Source organism: Ochotona curzoniae, unplaced genomic scaffold, assembly GCF_017591425.1.
Source record: "Ochotona curzoniae isolate NIBS_2020 unplaced genomic scaffold, NIBS_Ocur_1.0 scaffold_4701, whole genome shotgun sequence".
NCBI classification, from domain to species: Eukaryota; Metazoa; Chordata; class Mammalia; order Lagomorpha; family Ochotonidae; genus Ochotona; species Ochotona curzoniae.
Window position 1 is genome coordinate 30764428 of NW_024467122.1, and position 21633 is coordinate 30786060.

Genomic DNA, 21633 nt, shown 5'->3' on the forward strand with positions numbered 1-21633 from the left:
TATATATATATATATTTTGAGGTGAAGCATGAGTGGGAAAATATGTTAAACCTGATGCTTATTTTATTTTTCTTCTTTTGAGTTCAGTCCCCAAATGGCTGCAGCATACAGAACTCCTAAAGCCAGGAGCCAGAAGCTTCTTCTGGATCTCCCACATGGATGAAGGGGCTCAGGGATTTGGACCATCTTTTGCTTCTTTTCCAGACACATTGGCAGGGAGCTAGATCAGGAATGGAGCAGCTGGGACTAGAGCCAGTACCTTTGTGGGATGCTGGCACCAAAGGCAGAGGCCTTAGTACTACACTGTGGCAGCAGGCCAGAGTGAATTGTTAAATAGGAATTATATTAGATGAGTTATTATCATATATCCTGTAAAAATGTTTCAGCAGGGTTATTTTTATTGATAGAATAAATGCTTTGCTGTCAATACTAAAGTGAATTTTAATTTTAGATGCTCCATTAGTGTTTTATTGTATCACATCCACCTGATCATTTTTTTAACCTTTGTTAGAACATAAGCAGTCTTGCTGTCTTAAGAAGTGACTTACTTGAACATGCCAGGATCCCATATGGGCTTGCCATCCTGCATTGCTGTGGCTCTCCAGATTTTTTCATATAATTAAGATATTTGGACTTCCAGTACCACTGCCATCCCTCCCATATTTATCAATAACCCTGTAGCTGTAGCAGTCAGAGTCAGAGGAAAGCTACACAATGATAGCAGAAGAGAATAATAAGCTGAAGTAACACAGATTGGATAAGTAGAATTGCTCACCCATGTCTAGTTTCAAGGCCACATTTATGAGGACTGTTGAGGAAGTCTGAAGGTCGCTGCGATCAGATGATTACACTATATGAAGAACCAGGATGAGAACTCTGGAGAAGACTCCAGTAGTGACAGTGGGAGCTGACTTCTGAGAGGCTGTCTGGTAGAGTTCACCAATCAAACCTGCATTCAAATCACAACTACCATTCTGTAGGCCAGAGTGACCTGGGCAGACAAGCTGTCCTTCAGACTCTCCTTTAGTTATAGGGACGGTGGGGAAGATGGTACTGTTTTTATTTCTGAGTTTGAAAAGTGCTACACAAAGTTGAGCATACTTTAGTGATCATTCAGGAAATGTGTAACATTAAAGCTGGTGATACCTCTCGGGCTGAAATTGGGGAAAAAATGGTAAGTTAATGTTGTAGAGAGTGGCTTCTGGCTCTGATGAAGGGATGCTGTGTGTCCTAAGCGTGTTAAAGCCTTAACACCCTAGAAACAGATTCAGATTCAGTATTCTGCCATTCAATTTGAGCTCATGTTCTTTTTCCACTCAAGTCTTTCATTTTATAACTCAAGCCCATGTGGAAGCTGTGCTTTTGTGGTTTTTTAAATTATTATTATATTGTTTTTGTTTTGACATGGCTGTTTATGTTACAGGATTAAATCCAAAGGAGTTAGACCCTAAAATATTTGCGCTTGCTTTAATGAGATTCATATTGACTCCTTTATACCACTTGACAAATTGAGAGAACTTGCCAAAAACCACTAGTATGAATAGTGTTTTAGCATTGAATTTGAGGCATAGAAATTCCCATATAGCCTGTCTGTGGAAGGAAATTAAGCAGGCATTAGATTTGAATTAGCACCTTGGGAAATTTTAATTAGATTTTAGAAGTATGATGAAAAGCCCAGTTGATGTGGGGAAACATCTTGAAGATGATATTTCAGTTCCACCTAAAACAATTTAGAATGTGTATGAATGATAGTTTTACTTTTTTTTGATTTGTATTTTGTTCTAGAAATTATCTAAAGCTGGACTCTATGCAGTGGCTCAGTGTCTAAATCCTCACCTCAAAAGTGCCAGGATCCCATGTGGGCACCAGTTTGTTTCCTGGCTGCTCCACATCCCTTCCAGTTACTTGCTTATGGCCTGCAAAAGCAGAGGAGGATGGCCCTACATCTTAGGACCCTGCACCCATGTAGAAACCCTAGCTCCTGGCCTCAGATTGGCCCAGCTCCAGCTTGGGCCTGGAGTCATCTGGGGAGTGAACCAGAAGATGGAAGATTTTTCTCTTTGTCTCTCCTTCTCTCCATAGATCTGATCTTTTTATTTATTAAAAATAAATAAACCTTTTAAAAAATTATCTGACGCATTAGCTTAGAATATTAGACTAAATGTGTGAAGAAAGAAAAAAAAAACAGTTGCCAGGACTTCCCAGTTCAGAGTTCCAAGAGAGCCAAGTAATACAGCTTGGTCTTAACGGCTCTGGCTCCAGGAGCAGATAGGCAGAGAAGTCATCTCCGAGTGTGGGTCTGCTGGTACAGTGAAAAAGGGGAGTATGTGTTCCTGGCAATCATTAGGTCCTTGTGCAGCCTGCTTGGCAACTTGTGAAATTCCTTTAACCTCAGAAGCCTCAGTTTCCTAATCTGTAAACGTATCCTGCTTTGTCTTCCTCACAAGCATGTGGTTGTATTCAAATGATTTCTTTTCTGTAAAGCATTGTTAAAATTTCAGATGTTACTAGTAACATGAAGGCATCTTTATGAACAACAACAAAAAATCATTGTATGCTTAAGAAGTACCAAGAACTTTCTTAAGAATTGAGGGTATGTGGAGTGGATGTCATTTCCATCAGGATGTGCTGGCTTTCCTTTTATAGCTATTTTTAAACAAGCAGAAAGACACAATTCCTCTGGGATTCTCTTGCCCTAGTAAGAAGTCAATGGAAAAATGTGTTTTGGGACTGGCGTGGTGGCTTGGCTGGCTCTTGTAGCACCGGCATCCTGTGTCTGGTTTGAGTCCCAGCCACTCTGCTTCCTGTTAATGTGTACCCTGGGAAGCTGCATATGTTGGTTAAAGGCTTCAATCTTGGGCCTGGCGCAATAACCTAGTGGCTAAAATCCTCACCTTGCATGTGCCGGGATCTAGTATGGGCACTAGTTCTAATCCTGGCAGCCCCACTTCCCATCCAGCTCCCTGCTCATGGCCTGGGAAAGCAGTCGAGGATGGCCCAAAGCCTTGGGCCCAAAGCCTTGGGACCCATGTGGGAGACCTAGAGAAGGCTCCTGGCTCCTGGTTTTGGATCAGCTCAGTTGTGGCCGCTTGGGAAGTGAATCAACAGACAGAAGATCTACCTCTCTGTCTTTCCTACTCTTTTTATATCTGACTTTCCGATAAGAATAAAATAAATCTTAAAAAAAAAAAAAAAAAAACAGAGCTTCAGTCTCTGTTCACTCACAGGAGATCCAGATACAGGCCCGGGCTCCTGGCTCTAGCCTGGTTTTAGCTGACACTTAAGATGTGAACCAACAGGGCCTGGCGGCATGGCCTAGCGGCTAAAGTCCTCGCCTTGAACGCACCCGGATCCCGTGTGGGTGCCAATTCTAATCCCAGCAGCTCCACTTCCCATCCAGCTCCCTGCTTGGGGCCTGGGAAAGCAGTTGAGGACAGCCCCAAAGCCTTGGGACCCTGCACTCACGTGGCAGACCTGGAGGAAGTTCCTGGCTCCTGACTTCAGATCAGCATAGCATCAACCGTTGCACTCACTTAGGGAGTGAATCATGGGATGGAAGATCTTCCTCTCTGTCTCTCCTCCTCTCTGTATATCTGACTTTCCAATAAATAAATAAATCTTTAAAAAAAGAGAAAAGAAGTGAACCAACAGATAGTAGATCTCTCTTGCTCTTGCACTTTCTCTCACTTTAAGTTTTTATTATTTTCATCTGAAAGGTACAGTCTTTCAAGGGCGGGATGGATATTTGGCGTAGTGACAACCATGCCGCTTGGAGCGTCTCATATTACAGCGCCTGGGTTTAACATCCAGCACTGGCTCCTCACTCCAGTGGTCTGCCAATACCCTTGGGAAGCAGCAGACGGTAGCTTAACTGGTTAGGTTCCTGCCACCCATGTCTGAAACATGCCCTTGTTCCTAGCTCCTGACCAGGTCCAACTGTTCAGAACCCTCTAGACTGCATTTGGCATCCTGGACAGCAACTGACTTCAAGATATTTTGTTAACTGAGTCAGATTTTAAGTTGTGCATAAACTACTTAAAATGATAATTTTTACGATTTATTTTATTTACTTTCTATTTGAAAGGCAGTTATAGATACAGGAAACAGAGCTTTCAATGCTGGTTTACTGTCAAAGTAGCCACAACAGCCAGAGCTGAGCTGATCTAAAGCCAGGGGCCAGGACCTTTTCCGATCTCCCACATGGGTGCAGGGTTAAAAAGGGCATGAGGCTTTCCCAGGCCATAAGCAGGAACTGAATTGGAAATGGAGTAGCTGGGACTCCAACCAGCACCCTTATAGATGCCAGCACCACAGGAGGAAGCTGAGCCTTCTTTTTTTTTTTTTTTTTTTTTTTTTTTTTAATTGGAAAGGCGGATATACAGAGAGGAAGATCTTCCGTCCGAAGATTCACTCCCCAAGTGAGCGCAATGGCCAATACTATGCCGATCCGAAGCCAGGAGCCTCTTCTGGGTCTCCCATGCAGGTGCAGGGTCCCAAAGCTTTGGGCCGTCCTTGACTGCTTTCCCGGGCTACAGGCAGGGAGCTGGATGGGAAGCAGGGCTGCCGGGATTAGAACCGGCGACCATATGGGATCCTGGGCGTGCAAGGCGAGGACCTTAACCACTGCGCCACCGCGCTGGGCCCAAAGCTGAGCCTTCTTACCAAATCATGGTGTCAACCCTCGAAACATGCTATTTTAATTATTACCTTATGTGCTTTAGTACAGCAAAGCAACCTGATTGTTAGGATGTTGGTGTTTCTCATTTGAAGTCACGGGTACATTTTATTAAAGTTAAGAATACTCAGATTAAGGTTGCCTTATTTAAAATTCTTTTGTTTATTTCAAAGGTACAATAGAAGAAAGAAAAAGAGGTGTCTTCCATCTGCTGGTTGACTCTCCAAATGACCATAGCAACCTGGATTGGGCCAGGATGAAGCCAGGAGACAGGAGCTCCATCCAGGTCTCCCATGTTGGTGAAGGGACCTGAGGATTTAGGCATTCGTTTGATGCTTTCCCAGGTGCATTAGTAAGGAGGTACATCATAATTGGAGCAGTGGGATATGGACCACCATCCCGTTACAGGTGTGGTACGGTAGGTTAAGGCCCCACTTGTGATGCCAGTATCCCATATCACAGTGTGTTTGAATCTGTTATTCCAGTTCCAGTCTGCTCCCTGCTAATGCGCCAGGGAAGGCAGCAGATGTTGACCCAAGGGAATGGGCTCCTGCCACCCTCCTGCAAGACCCAGATGGAGTTCCTGGCTCCTGGCTCTGATCTGGCTCAGCCCTAACTGTTGCAGCCATTTAGAGAGTGAAGCAGCGTATGGCAGAACTCACTCGCTCTGTCTCCTCACCCCTATTCACAATACTCTGCCTTTCAAACAAATAAATACTTCTTTAAAAAAAAACTGACAGTGTTGTTTTTAATTATTTATTTTGAAAGTTACAGTTAGAAAAGGAAATCTTCCATTCACTGGTTTGCTCCCTAGAGGGTCACTACAGCTTAGACTGGGCCAGGGAGAAGCCAGGAGTTCCATGCAGGTAGCAGGTACTTCAGCCATCTTCTGCTAACTTCCCAGACACATTAGCAGAGAGCTGGATCAGAGATGATGCAGCTGAGACACAAACCGAGACCCATATGGGATGCCAGTGTCACAGGCAGTAGCTTAGCCTACCATGCTTAGATGTCCCTAAAAATTTTTAAATACCTATGATGCTATATATTTTTTTAAAATTTTTGTTTTATTTTTATTGGAAAAGCAGATATACAGAGAGGAGGAGAGACAGAGAGGAAGATCCTCTGTCTGATGGTTCACTCCCCAAGTGACCACAGTGGCTGAAGCTTAGCCAATCCGAATTCAGGAGCCAAGAGCTCTTCCGGTTCTCCCACACGGGTGCAGGGTCCCAAGGCATTGGGCCATCCTCAACTGCCTTCCCAGGCCAGAAGCAGGGAGCTGGATGGGAAGCAGGGCCACCGGGATTGGAACCAGCGACCACATGGGATCCTGGGCGTGCAAGGCGGTGACTAACCACTACGCTATAGCACCGGGTCCATGGATGCTGTAATTTTTTAAAAGAGCTTTTACATTTCTATAACTAACAATTTGGAAAAAGAAAAAAAACAATATTTTAAGATAAAACTTGTGTGTCAAGATTTGAGTTTGTCATTAGTTTATTGTTATAAATAGATGCTACCTGATGAAAAATACATCCATTATAAGGACAACTTATACATCCATGCTAAGAGTCACTTCTTCCTGTTCCTTTTCAGGAGATTTTGATGAGCTCACTGAAGAGAATAATGATGTCATATTGAAAAGCATCGCAGAAGACCTTCGTAGCTGCTTGCCTCTAGAAACCATGCTCTCCTCAGAACATCTGGCCATTCGAAAAGTAAATGCATTCAGTTACATCATTCTTCATACACCTGTTCTGCATCTCCTGTCAAATTCCAACTTCAGCTCCTTTAGTGGTTCAGCCCTGAGCCTGAATCTTTGGAGTCCTCAATCCCTTTGGTCCCTCAGTATTAGTCGTTTAGCATTTTTTTTTAATTAAAGATCCTATTTGTTACTCCAAAATTAAAAGTGGACATTAGACCAAGTGATTAAGACACGAGCTAAAATGCCCATATACACTAATTAAAGGCTGGCATGATGGCTCAGTGCTCTATCTGCAAGCATCAGTATCCCATATGGGCACTGATATATGTTCTGCTGCTCCACTTTTTTTTTTTTTTTTAAGATTTATTTATTTTTATTACAAAGTCAGATATACAGAGAGGAAGATCTTCTGTCCAATGATTCACTCCCCATGTATCCGCAACAGCCAGCGCTTCGCCGATGAAGCTGGGAACCAGGAACCTCTTCTGGGTATCCCACACGGGTGCAGGGTCCCAAAGCTTTGGGCCGTCCTTGGCTGCTTTCCCAGGCCACAAGCAGGGAGCTGGATGGGAAGTGGAGCTGCCGGGATTAGAACCGGTGCTCATATGGGATCCTGGTGCGTTCAAGACGAGGACTTTAACTGCTAGACCATGCCGCCAGGCCCAAGCTGTTCCACTTCTGACCCAGCTCCCGGCTTGTGGCCTGAGAAAGCATTAGAGAATGGGCCAAAGCCTTGGGTCTTTGCATCCACATGGGAGACCCAGAAGAAGCTCCTGGCTTATAATCATCTCAGCTCTGGCCTTGCAGCCATTTGGGGAGTGAACCAGCAGATGAAAGATCTCTCTCTGTTTCTCCTACTCTCTGTAAAGTCTACCTTTTCAGTATGCCCATGTGTTGTATCAGAGTGTCTGCAGCTGGGACCTAGCTCCTGCTCCCTATTCCGATTTCCTGCTATCATGGACCCTGGATAGTGGCAGGTGGTGGCTTAAGTAATTAGATTCCTACCCCCCACCCAGGAGACCTGAATTAAGTTCCTGGCTCCTAGTTCCTGATCAGGTCCCATCTGTTACATTTGGTGATTGAATCAGTGGGTAGGAATACATCCTTTCTGTTTTCTCTCTCTGTCTCAGATTTTTCATTGTTGTTTTTATTTTTGTTTTTAAGTCTTAGAAATAATCTTGATCTGACAAATGCCAACAGTCTGGCTCTGCTTATATCGCTGTCCTGGTTTTCTTTCTGCTGTTTCCCAACAGCAAAATTGTTATTAGAACTCTCTGCTAATATTTGAGGTTTCAATGTAATAGTAAGAGGCTACAAAGAAAAAACGGTCTGATTTATTTTACTAACCGTAATACAAAATCCTGCTCAAATACCTAAAAATTCTTGTTTACACATAAAAATTCACCAAAAATAAGGTGTGAACATACACGAGAATAATAAAGAAATCAAGGAAGATTAAAAAAAAGTTTAACTTAGGATGAAAAGAGATTGTGGACGAATCATTAACATATCATTAGTACCTTTTCTTTTATTTTACATATTGGGATATGACGTTCATAAAACTATTTTACTGAGAGCGTTAAGCACATTATTAATATTTCTTTTTTTTATTCTCCCATTATTTTCCTCCTTTGAAAAATCGCTGTGAATGTGAGGGTGTTTACTAAGATTTGTTAAGTGTTTATAATGTGCATGGTACTGTTTTTTTTTTAAAGATTTATTTATTTTTATTGGAAAGGCAGATATATAGAGAGGAGGAGAGACAGAAAGGAAAATCTTCCATCAGTTGATTTACTGCCCAAGCAGCTACAAGGGTCGGTGCTGAGCGAATCCAAAGCCAGGAGCCTGGAGGTTCCTCCAGATCTCCCACACTGGTACAGGGTCCCAAGACTTTGCGCCATTCTTGACTGGCTTACAAGGCCACAAGCAGGGAATGGGAAGCGGGACCACTAGGATTAAAACTGATACCTGTATGGAATCCCTGCATGTGCAAGGCGAGGACCTTAGCTGCTAGGCTACTGTGCTGGGCCCTACTTCTAGATGCTTTGATGGTAAGACTAACACATGGAACTCAAAAGACCTAGCCTTAGTTTCGACTTTAGCAGCCCTTCCTAGTAATGTTAGAATTCTGTGTGTCCATTTCTTTGTATACTACTTAAGATGAACAAGGTGTTCTCTAATGTTCCTTGTAACTGCCACTTTTTTACATTTTTTCCTACTGTTTTGTTATCATGCCAAGTCATACAAAAGGTTGGTAGTATCTCAACTGAAATACAAGAGCAGAATTGTCAGCTTAAAATAGTTCAAACTTCATGCCTTGTTCTTGCCCCCAGAATTCTGGCATATGAACCCTGATGTTCTGCCTTTTTTAGCAGTAGAGAGAGATCTCTTTGTACTTCATTTCTTTTGATGTTTTTTTTTTCCTCTCTCTCCACCAGTTGCAGGAGCAGCCAGAACCTACAGTTCACGTTGATGCATTTCTTTATGATGAAGATTTTATTGATTCATTATGTGAAAAAGGAAAAATGAGCAGAAACTACTGTACAGTATGTGGCTCACACCAGACAGCACCTTTAGGTAGGCTCTCAGGTGTGCAAACCCAACGGCTTTGTGTGTACTTTTCTTAAATGTCATGACAGTGTGAATTTTTGAGCAAGCCATTCGTTGGTTTTAGAAAGCAGAAGGCCAGCCTGCAGCATGACCGTTACTAAGTATTGCAGTTAGGAAGATGAAATAAATAATCCAGGGAAGCTAAGCCACTTACTGTGCCCTGGGACACAGAGGACACAGCTCTGAACAGTTTTTCCTATCTAGAAACGATTCAATCAGAGGTGACGCTTCAGGTTCAGAAACTAATTAGGACTCATTAAATATAGGAGATTTAATCATATTCCACATATGTTGATTCAGTAAATAGTGAGAATATAACTTCCAAGGAGGCCAACTGTTCTACCTTGTGGAGTGAACCAGCAGGTGGAAGATCTTTCTTTTTCTCCTCTCTCTGTATATCTGACTTATTTAAAAAAAAATAGATTAAATCTAAAATAAAAAAATAAAAGTTATAGAGTGATCAGATAATGTTAGGCAGGCCTGGCTAACCTAAGAGGACAGAGACAGAAAATCTTGAAAAAGAGTTTATTCAGACCACGTTTTGATCAGTGAAGCGTCGGTGATACCTAACAGCATCACTGCAGGGACAACACTAGTGACTCCATGCTGTGAACGCGTTAGTTCTCCTGTTAAAATAGTCATTGTTCAATTTGGACATGATTGTGCAAGCTGTTGCTTTAACATTAATTTCCCTGCTTGTTTAGATATAGAGTTGATATTTAGAGTGGGCTGGTCTTCCAGCTGAGTCGTACTCTCTTGCTTACATTACTGATCTTCATTAATATAGTTCTCCAAGGTTAACTGCTTCTAAATTTGGAATATGTTAACACAAATATACCGTGCCTGTGTTACAGATTGGGATTAAACTTGCTTGGTCTAGGAATCTGTGTTCAAATAAAACTTACAATTTCTGTTGAGGTAGTTGAAATTCATACAATGAAAAAAAGCTTGGCCAGAACAAGACAGAAGGGAGTAAAAATTATAACAGTACATTCTTCCACCTATATTTATAAAGTATATTTCATGGCTTTGGGGGTGGGGGGACTTATTTCTTTTTTCTTGGAAAATCATTTACAAAGAGGAAGATATTTCATCCACTGATTACTCCCAAAGTGGCTACAACGGCCAGAGCTGAGCCAATCCAAAACCAGAAGCCAGGGTTTTCTTCTGAGCCTCCACGGGTGCAGGGTCCCAAGGCTTTGGACCATCCTCTGCAGCCTTCCCAGGTCACAAGCAGGGAGCTGGAAGGGAAGTAGAGGAACCAAGATATGAACCAGTGTCCATGTGGGATCCCAGCGCATGCAAGGCAAAGATTTTAGCCAGTGGGCTACTGTACTGGGCTGGGCACTCGTGGATTTTTCTTAAAGAAAGCTGACTTGGGTTAGTATTCCAGCACAGTTTGATGTTCATTCTTATTCTGATTCTCCAGGATTTATTTCTCACTCCTTCTCCCTCATGGAATTGAAGTTCATTTATCATCATGTACTCCCTGATCTGTCCGGAAAGATTTTGGTGGATGTCGGCTCCAGGCTTGGCACAGTTCTTTATGGGGTAAAGTGCAGCATGCAGACATATTCAACACATGGAAACTACTTTCTACTCTGCTAGCAGTAGCTTTGCCTGCCACCATGCAAGGTGACAGCATGGCTTTATGTATGAACATAATAAAATAACAAGGTTGAAATAATACAACATAGATGGGCATATACATTCAATTTGATGGTAATTGAATTTGCAGTTTGAGAAGGAGTGCCTGATTTCTTTTACTAATCTGTCTCTGGCAATACAAATGAACGAATAGAAGCAAACCAAACAGAAGCATGTCACTTTCATAGCACTTCACTATTTTGTCAACCACTCCTCTTTTTCTTTGTACTGACCTAAAATAGTATGCTAAGCTTTAGAAAACTGACACATTTACTTGACCACAGAAGTAGCGATGTGGCCATCAGCAGGTCTTTTAACACCTCTGGTCTGCAAATTCTGTCTCCAGGGGCTCCTGCTTTGATTTTTCTACTGTTGAAGACTTACAGATGCTTGTTTCAGAGCCATCTCACCTCAGTGTAGCCTTTTGATGTTTTTTTTTTTCTTTTTATTTAAATCATGAGGATTTCTAATGTTTTCAGACAGTTTTATCAAAAGCTGGAATGTGGACTCTGGTTGTCATTAGTAGACTCATTCGAACATGTGGCGAACAGCCGAGAGAGAAGTTCATGCCAGAAATAGGCACTATCATTTCCCAGCATCTTTCCTGCTTTAGACAGAAACTGTTAACTCTTTGATGCTTCATTTTCACTATTAAAACTTTTATTTTGTAATTAGAAAAAAAATAGCCATAAAAGAAAATATAATTTGTCAGATAGCTTTTGTTTGGAAAATAACTATTTGCTGTCAATTTTCTGACTTTTTCAAAAAGTATAAGATTGAATTAGCTAAACTGGATATACACATATAGTGTCAGTGTTGATAAACCCAAATAACCTCTTCGTTTGCCCTATCATGTCAGTGACTGGATCACTAGATTTTTTAAATAACTATATATGCATTGGTAGATATATTCTGTAGATCCATGATAGGCTATTAATTTATTATATTTTTTAATAAAGTCAGAATTATAGCAAGATCTTTCATCTATTGGATCACTCCCCAAATGGCTGCAATGGCCAGGGTTGGGTCAGACCAAAACCAAGAGTTTCTTCCAGGTCTCCCACTTGGGTAGCAGAAGCCAAAGTACTTGGGCCATCTTCCACTGTTTTTCCCATGCCATTAGCAAACAGGTAGATGAGAAGGAATAGCAGGAACACTGTAGAGGATGGTGACTTTACCCACTGCATAACAATGCTAATCCCTATTGATGCAATTTGAAGGTTTTTTTCTTCCTTTTTTTTTTTTTTGTTTTTTAAGATTTATTAATTTTTATTGGAAAGGCATATTTACAGAGAGATATCTTCCATCTGCTGGTTCACTCCTCAAGTGTCCTTAACGACCAGACCTGAGCTGATCTGAAGCCAGGAGCCAGGAGCTTCCTCTGGGTCTCCCATGTGGGTGCAGGGTCCCAATGCTTTGGGCTGGCCTCTACTGCTTTCCCAGGCCACAAGCAGGGAGCTGGAAGGGAATTGGAGCAGCCAGGATAAAAACCAGTGCCCACATGGGATCCTGGTGGATGCAAGGCAAGGACTTTAGCCACAAGGCTATTGTGCCAGGTCCTATAGATACAGTTTGATTTTCACATAAATTGATACAAAATTATCTTCAGAAAATGATTTGACCTTCAATTATAAGTCATTGTTTCAGAGCTAGCATTGTAGCTTAGCAAGTTAAGCCCTTGCCTGTAGTGCCAACATTCAGTTCAAGTCCCAGCAACTCTGCTTCCATTCTGGCTCCATGCAAAAGGCCTGGGAAAGCAACAGAAGATGGCCCAAGTGTTTGGACCCTTTCACCCACTTAGGAGACCATGAAGCACCTCCTGGCTCCTGGCTCCTGGCTTCAGACCAGCCTAGCTACAACCATTGTAGCCATTGCAGCCTTTTGGGGAGTGAACCAGTGGATGAAAGATCTCTCTCTCCCTCTCCTCCTTTCTGTGTAAATCTTCCTTTCAAATAAAAATAAATCTTAACCAACAAATTATTTTTTTCTTGCTACTAAAAATAAGCATATAGTTAATTCTTTATCAGCTATTTCTTTGCTTATCTTTGGCCAGTTGCCAGGCAATAGACTACTTCCCCATGCCAGATGGTGTACACCTCAAGCCTTGCTTAGCAACAGACAGCATGTAATTTTTCATTATATTTCCCACAATTTAACTCCTTTGTTGCTTTCTCTTACTGTAAATTTCCAAGAAATTGCAGAAGTTGTGTATTAGAGAATCTATATGTAATCACTTTCAAATTTCCAGCTTTATTGAATACCTAATTGTTACAAAAATAATAATAATAATAAATCAGTTTTCAAAATGCCGCTTGCATCCCACATCCTGGTGCCAGTTAAATTCTCAGCTGCTCTGCTTCCAGTTTGGTTTTCTCTAATGTGTCCTGGGGGGCCAGTAAGTTAGGGTTAAAATGGGCCCCTCCCACCAACGTGGGGGACCCAGGTGAACTTCTGGCTCCTGGCTGTATCTGGCCAGCTCTGGCTGTTAGGAACATTTGTGGATTGAGGGAGCATGTGGAAGCTGTCTCTATCTTGCTCTCACTCTTGCTCAGTGTGTGTGTCATTGCCTTTTAAAGAGGTTAAGGAGACATTTTTTAAAAGATAAAATATAATCACATAATGCGAATTAAAATGGTACAAAGCCTTGGTCAGTCATTGTTAACTTTTGAAGTTCCTTTACAAAAACTACAAGATGCTTTTTATCTTACTTTATTGAATATTTTTTAGTTTGGATTTTGAAGCTTTAAGTGGAAATAAACTCATAGTTAAATATGAATCCTTTTACACCACTATGTGTCTTTTTATTTTAGGGTTATCTGTACAGTTCAGCAGCACAACTCTGTGGAGTGGAACTGAATGGAGATTTTTGCCAGTTGCAGGAAATGGTCATACAGAAATACCAGTTCAGTGACAGAATAAAGGTATCTTTTAAATTGTATTTTCTTTCATCCATTTTTTGCTTAAACTTATGTCTTCTGCCTTATTGCCTATCGAAACTTGGTTGCCATTGCATAGAAATGAATGACTTCAGTAGTTAGTACGGTAGAGATGAATTGTAAGTATGACCCTTTCACGTATTTCTCTTTCTAATTTTATTTTTTTAATGTTAGGTATTGTCTTGGTACCTACATTTTTGGATCTCTAGATATTGATTACAAATACATTTATTTAAACCCAGAATTTTTAAGACCTTTTTTTTTATTTTAATTGGAAAGGCAGATATGCAGAGGGGAGGAGAGACAGAGAGGAAGATCTTCCATCTGATGATTCACTCCTCAGGCAGCCACAACTGTTGGAGCTGAGCCAGTCTGAAACCCGGAGCCAGGAACTTCTTCCGGGTCTCCCACATAGGTGCAGGGTCCCAAGGCTTTGGGCCATCCTTGACTGCTTTCCCAGGCCACAAGCAGGGAGCTGGATGGGATGTGGAGCTGCTGGGATTAGAACCGGCGCTTATATGGGATCCCAGTGCACTCAAGGCGAGGACTTTTAACCACTGCACTATAACACCGGGCCCTAAGCCCAGAATGTTAAAGCATTTTTTAATCTGCACAATTCTTTGCCTTCTTAGCTTTTTTGGAGGTCTTGTGGATGCCAGGAATAGCAGTTCATACTTCTATAGCAGATCTTCTGGGTTGGTTAGGCTACACCAGAAGTTTCCTTTTTTTCTTTTTTTTTAACTTGGTGGGAATGGCATACAGCACGATTTTTAGATACATGGAATGGCCAACTTAAAGTAATTAACATGTAGCATTACACATGTTTGTCATTGTTTTAGTAGACAGAATATTTAAAATATAACTTTTTTTTATTATATTTTTTACAATCTTTGCATAGTTAATTAGGGTAAAAATGTTCAAGGGCTTATAGGAAAGTGGGTAAGACTATTATTTCCACATTGTTTCGTTCATGTTTAAAGGGGGGTATTAAAGGAGAAGGCCCACCCAATTTCCCAGGTCCTGGATGTAGGGTATGCTCCAGGGTTCTTGCTCCAGTGGTTTTGATAGTTCACCAGTTATAAATAAATCATTGCCAATCCTGCCACTCCAAGCACTATGAGGTCTTTGAAGAATCCACTGATTGACATAGTCCATCATACAGTCTCTGTTTGCCCCGTATTTCGCTGCCAACATATAGCTGAGAAGGTTGATTGACCTGTTCTGTCTTCTATATTTTCTTAGTTAGGGTTCTGAGTCCAGCATTTTGATTGGGGAGATCTCCAAAGAAACTTTGTCTGAGGTGTTCTCAGATCAGATTCTTTCATGTACTAGCACAGTCCATCGCCCTCATCAGCTGGTGGTTGCGATCGTTGGATTGGTTCTGTTTTCAGCCCGACTTCCACTGGTACCAATGGGTGTTGTAGTCCAGCCTGGTTCTGCCCAGCACATACTCAGCCCTCGCATAAACAAGTGGGAGCTGCAGCCTAGTTGTAGTGACCCATAATAACCCCCACCAGGCCCACCCCCTACCCTGGTTTGCAAGTATGAGTAGCAGTAGTCCAGTCTGTCCCACACCCCATTCAACCCCAGCCCCTGTCCTGGTTTTCGTGCCCTCCTGAGGAAGTGGTAACCCAAGAGTGAGGAGCCCACTTTCCCTCCCAGGCCATCCCCACTCCCGGATTATGCACTCTCCAGGTAGTTCTGTGGTTTGACTTGACAGAACTAGGCCCCAGTGTCAGCTTCTGCCAGCTGTGGCTAAGCCCAATCAACCCTCACCCACTCTAATTTTGTTTGTACCATTAGGAATAATCAGCCCAGCCTGGCTTTTCCCTGATCTAGTCCACATGAGGCGTACAGGCGTTGTAGCCCTGCTTAGTCTGGTCTGCCCCCATCCCAGCTCACGCTCTCCAATGGGAGTAGCTGTCCAGCAAAGGAACCACCCGTTATTCCCCTGCTGGCTCTGCCCCCTCCCTTTCTGGTTCTCATGCATGCTGGTTGGGCACTGAGGTCACATCCAGTACAGGCAACCTCACCTTGGCATTCCGTATTGTGCACTAGTTTTTGTCACGACTGAACCCAGCTTGACTCACACTGTTTTGGTTCTTGGATTTGCCAGTGGATGATGTGGTCAGATTCAGCCTGGTCTGCCCCTGACCCATGCCAAATGTATGCCAGTGGGTAACTTTCTTTATTATTTTTTTTTTTTAAAGATTTATTTTTATTATTTTTGTATTGGAAAGGCGGATATACAGAGAGGAGAGACAGAGAGGAAGATCTTCCGTCCGATGATTCACTCCCCAAGTGAGCGCGACGGGCCGATACTATGCCGGTCCGAAGCCAGGAGCCTCTTCCGGGTCTCCCACGCGGGTACAGGGTCCCAAAGCTTTGGGCCATCCTCGACTGCTTTCCCAGGCCACAGGCAGGGAGCTGGAAGGGAAGCGGGGCTGCCGGGATTAGAACCGGCGCCCATATGGGATCCCGGGCGTGCTAGGTGAGGACCTTAACCACTTGCGCCACCGCGCCGGGCCCCAGTGGGTAACTTTCCATGGCCTGTTCTGGGCTGTTTCCTATCATGTTTCTTGCGCTTACCTGCCGGGTCTGTGTCCTACCAGAAGAGTTGCCCAGGCTCCTCCATCGGAACCTTTCCCAATGCCAGTTTTCACGCTTACCAGTGGTTCCATGAGCCAGCCCTACTCCGTCCACCTCCTGTCATAGCAGGAACAGTGGCTTTTCCTGACTGGCCTTCAACTCAAACTGGTCCTTGCTGTTGCATGTTTTAGCCCAGCCATTGTTTGTCCATACCCACATACAGCTCACACATGGCTCAGTAGGGGTTTGAGACCTTGCCTAGTCCATCGCACATCTATCCCGATCCTCCAGGACACCAGAGAGTGTTGGAGTCTGGTCCGGCTTGGTGCATCCTCTTCCAGTCCACACTTGTGCCAAGGGAGACTACAACCGTTTCCTGTTCAGAACACAGCCCCCATTTCAGGCCACGTGCCCCTTGGTGGGAACTTCAACCCAGCTAGGGTTATTCCCTTAGCTCCCCAACCAGGCCTGTTCCCAGCCATAGATCACACACATGCCAGTGGTTGCTCTGACTCAGCTTGGCTCAGCCCCTCACCTGTCCCAACCTCTGCCTTAGACACTGTGGCTTGGCGTTCCTGGCTCATGCAGGCCTGTAGGTGCAAGATCATAGCTCGGCATGACCTGTGCTCCCTCCTGGTCTCTAGTTTCGCTTGTGGGCTAAGGTTTGCTCAGTCCTGCCTGATCTACCCTGTTCCATTACCAGTTGACACATTAGCCAGCTGTCGGAGCTACTTTACCCAGCTTGTCCAACCCCCAGGACTGGACCACATGTTCACCAGCGGGAGCTGTGACTCATCCAGAGAGTTTCCCAAGTTCCTCCACTTAATCCACTCCCAGACCCAGTTCTCATACATGCCCTTGGGTTTAGGCAAGGTTCCAGCGAAGTCTGGCCTTCCATTTGGCCTTGTATGAGCTGGTGAACATTGCAGCCCTGCCCACCCCACACCCTGTTTAGGATGCACATTTGGGTGCTGCTGCACTGACCAGTCCAGATTGTTGGGGGTTCCTTTACCTGTGATTGATGGCAGGCTCCTTGGTTTCACCTAGCTTAGTCCATCACCACCCCAACTGTTGAACTATCCAGTGGGGCTAGAATTTCCACAGGGTTTGGCCCACACAACCCTCACAGAATTTACCCCGTGTTATGGTTACAAGTTTTTCAAAGGAAGAGTTACTGTCATTGGGAATCTTTATGATTGCTTCACGTCCTAGAAGCACAGTGGGTTCAACCTGGAGCTACCTAAGCAGCGATTCAAAAAACAAAAACCCTAGAGCTCCCTGGCTGGGCAGCCAGCAGGCGGAGCCTGGCACCAAATGGCACACTGGCCGCCCGGGGACAGCTCACCACGTGCACATGGTGGCTGTTGTCTGGGATCCAGGCATGAGACGCCCCGTCCTGAGACCCACCAGCAGCCGGGAGCAGAAGTTTCCTTTTTTACCCAATATTAAAGGTGAAAAATTAAAAAAAAAAACAATATAGTAAGCCTTATCATCTCACTAATAATCATACTTTGAAAATAAAAACAGGATTTATTTCTTTTGATTTGAAAGGCAGATTTACAGAAAGACAGAGAAAAGAGATTATCTCCCATCTGCCAATTTGCTTCTCAAATGCCCACAGCAGCTGGAGCTAAGCCCATCCAGAGTGGAGCAAAGAGTCACAAACTTTTTCTGGATCTTCCATATGGGTACTGGGGCCCAAGGAGCTTCCATCCTTCAGAGCTGGATCAGAAACAGAGCAACCAGGACTAGACCCAGAATCCATATGGATTGCCAGTGCCATAGGTGCAGGATTTGCCTGTTGAGCCACAGTGCCATTCCCAATAATTATACTTCTCATGGCATTACGTAGATGATGAGCTTCTCTGATGTTAAAAACAGTCTAATATTGAATAATTTGTCCCAGTAGAATTAAAGACCTAGTTGTCATCTTTTTTTTTTCCTTAAACATTTATTTATTTTAATTGGCAAGTCAGGTGCACCGAAAGGAGGATATTCTGTCCGCTGATTCACTCTCCAAGCTGCCGCAATGGCCAAAGCTGTGCCATTCTGAAGCCAGGAGCCCAGGGTCTCCTCCGGGTCTCCCACACAGGTCCAGGGTCCCAAGGCTTTGGGCTGGCCTCTACTGCTTTCCCAGGCCACAAGCAGGGAGCTGGACGGGAAACAGGACTGCCAGGATTAGATCTGGTGCCCATATGGGATGCTGGTGCGTGCAAGGCAAGGACTTAGCCACTAGGCTATTGCACCGGACCTTAGTCTTTTTTTACAGAAGGAAATTATGTATCTTTCACTCATCTTTTAAAAAGGAGCAAATGATCATTAATTCGTTGTCCAGTAGAAATTCATGGACTCTTCTCACTATCTTGTATACACTGAACAGTAATACAGTGCTCTTACTTTTTAGATATACATACCGGGAATATTAATTTACTTGAAAAGTTGAGATTTAGAAATTGGGACCTTTTTTTTTTTTTTTGAAGATTTATTTTATTTTGTTTGCTGTTGGTTGGTTTTCAGAGAAGTTTTATTTGTGCAGTAAAAAGGTAAACTCAGGGGACAGCATCTCCCAGGAAACAGATGGGAGATGAGGTGCCTCTTGAAAAGAGACACCCTATTTCATTTATTTGAAAGGCAGTGACAAAGGAAAGGAGAGGCAGAGAGACAGAGAGAACTTGGCACCTGTGGGTCACTGCACAGATGAGGCTAGACCAGGCTGAAGCGGAAAGCCTGGAACTCCATTCATCTCCCACATCGCTGGCAGGGACCCAAGTATTTTGACCATCTTCTGCTTTCCCGGGCACATTAGCAGGAAATTGGTTCTGAAGTGAAAATGTCAGGACTCAAAGCAATACTCTCATTTGAGATGCTGGCTTAACTTGCTGCACCGGCCCCGAAATTAGAACATTTTAAGAATCTTAGTTTTTAAATGCAGTGTAAAAAAGAGAAGCGTATCTTTTCAAAAGAAAACAATATACTTTTTATAGCTGTAGTAACTGATTCTATGGTAGAAAGTAATTTTTTAAGTTATTGTTTGTTTGTTTTGTTTTGATTTGGTTTTTGGTACCATCTTATGTCTGCTGGAAATCAGGTTTCCTTCATTGAAGCTACAGACTGGCAATGATGGGGCCTTAAAATGAACAGAAAGAGATTTTTTTAAAAACATCGATTCATGGGACTGCCATTTAGCATAGAGGATTACCACCTGCCATACCAGCATTGCATTCCACAGGCTTGCCAGTTCAAGTCCCAGCTCATCCACCGCTGATCCAGTTCCTGGCTCATTATCCTGGATGAGAAATGGAAGATGGCCCAAGTCCTTTGGGCCGGAAACCAAAGCTTCTGGCTCCTGGCTTCAGCCTGGCCCAGCTGCAGCCATTTCTGCCATTTGGGGTGTGAACCACAGGGTGGAAGATCTGTGTCTTTCCTTGTATATCTCCCCTTCTCTCTCTGTAATACTGTCTTTCAAACAAATATTAACAAAAACCACTATTTACTTATTTGAAAGGTACAGCATTGGAGAGATCTTCTATCCTGCTCCCCAGAATGCCCGAAAACAGCCAAGGCTGGGTCAGGCTCACAGCAAGAGAGTCCCTCCTTGTTTTTACATGAATGGCAGTGTCCCACAATCTCAGGTTATACTCTGAGGCTTTCTCAGGCCCATTAGTAGGGAGCTGGATCAAAAACCAGGCAGGCAGTATCCAAACCAGCACTCTGAAATGTGTTGGTAGAGTCACAAGTTGCAATAGTCCAAGAGGGAATTCTGAAGTTCTTTTGAGAGACAGAGAAAAAGATCTTCCATCTGTGGGTTCACTCCCAAAATGGCCACAACAGCTGGAGGTGAGCCAGTCCGAAGCCATGATCCCGGAGCTTCCTCTGGGTCTCCAGCACAGGTGCATGGTCCCAAGGTCTTATAACATCTTCATTGCTTTCCCAGGTCACAAGTAGAGAGCTGGGTCACAAGTGGTGCAACCAAGACATGAACCAGTGCCCATGTGGGATGCTGGTGTCACAGGGACATGGTTAGCTTACTGAGCCACCACATCAGACGCAAACTTTATTCTTTTTAAAATAGAAGTGTTCGTTTTGCTCAAGCAAGTATTTTCTCTTGCCTGTGGTCTGCAAAACTTAGTAACTGTGGTTTAAGGCAGTTTTTTTTAGGCAGATTGTGTTTAAAATAATTATTTTGCTTACTGTTTAGGGTAGATAATTCACCCAAGTGAAATTTAGATGAGGAGTCAAATAAGGCCAGTTACCATACTTCATTAATACCTTCCATTTTACAACCCTACTTTTATCATTGCATAATTGTCCCTCTCCTATTCAATACAGATATTGTTCCATTTCCTTAATGAAGAAACTGATTACCTAGAAGTACAAATTTTGGTTGGTGATTGAGTCAGGATTTGAGTGTAGGTCCTTTGATGTTGCAGGAAAGAACTGAATTAGAACTCAGCAGTATAATTACGACTAAATAAATAATTTGGTTTTTTTATTTTTAGAAAAAGTTTTTTTTTTTAATTGAAAAGTCAGATATACAGAAAGGAGGAGAGACAGAGAGGAAGATCTTCCATCCATTTTTTTACTCCACTATAGTGGCTGCAATGGCCAGAGCTGAGCCAGTCTGAAGCCAGGAGCCCAAAGCTTCTTCTGAGTCTCCCACACAGGTACAGGGACCCAAGGCTTTGGGTTGTCCTCAACTGCTTTCCCAGGTCATAAGCAGGGAGCTGGGTGGGAAGCAAGGCCACTGGGATTAGAACCGGCGCCCAGATGGAATCCCAGCACATGCAAGGCAAGGACTTTAGCTGCTAGGCCCTGTAACATTAATTTTCAAACAAACCTTAAGAAAAAAAGAAAAGAAAATTAATTACAGCAAGAGGGCGAGAGAAAAGAGAAAGATCATTCACTGTTTCTGTCTACAAATGTGTGCCATGGACAGGGCTAGGCCAGGAGCCAGAAGCTTCTTCCTGGTCTCCCACGTGGGTTCAGGGACCCAAGCACTCGGACCACCTTCCGCTGCTTGTCCAGGCCATTAAGTAGGGAACTGGGTTAAAAGTGAAGCTGCAGCGTCATGAGCTGACACCCACATGGGATGCCTGCCTCACAAGTGGTGGCTTTCCCTGTTGTGTCACGGCGCCAGTCCCCTGATGCATTGGTCTTATGTAGCTGTATGTCATGGTGTCCTTGATCTCTTAGGTGGACTTGTTCTTATTTAGGTGCTTCACGCAGACATCTGTACCCAGGGTTCACTTCTGCAAAATGCCGATGTCATTATAATGAATAATGTCTTCGAATACTTTCTTAATGAGGCAGAACAGGCCAGGTAGGTGCTTTATTCAAGGGAGAAAGCTGTTACTTCATAGTTAAGAGATAATGTCATAAAAATGTTTTCATGCTAGAAAATTTTTAAGAGTTTCATCAGTGTTATTAAGGGAGTGTGTGTGTGTGTATGTGTTGTGTGTGTAAACAAACTT

General features: G+C 43.3%; 1 protein-coding gene across 1 annotated transcript in view; it reads left to right on the forward strand.

The window, feature by feature from the left end:
• The window catches only part of LOC121148876, a 36550-nt gene that overhangs the window by 8134 nt on the left and 6783 nt on the right, over positions 1–21633 (forward strand). Inside the window, exons 2-6 of the mRNA XM_040969225.1 lie at positions 6272–6393; positions 8819–8957; positions 10420–10541; positions 13448–13558; positions 21376–21482. Of these exons, the coding sequence (XP_040825159.1) occupies positions 6272–6393; positions 8819–8957; positions 10420–10541; positions 13448–13558; positions 21376–21482 (601 nt within the window). The remainder of the gene's footprint in view (positions 1–6271; positions 6394–8818; positions 8958–10419; positions 10542–13447; positions 13559–21375; positions 21483–21633) is intronic.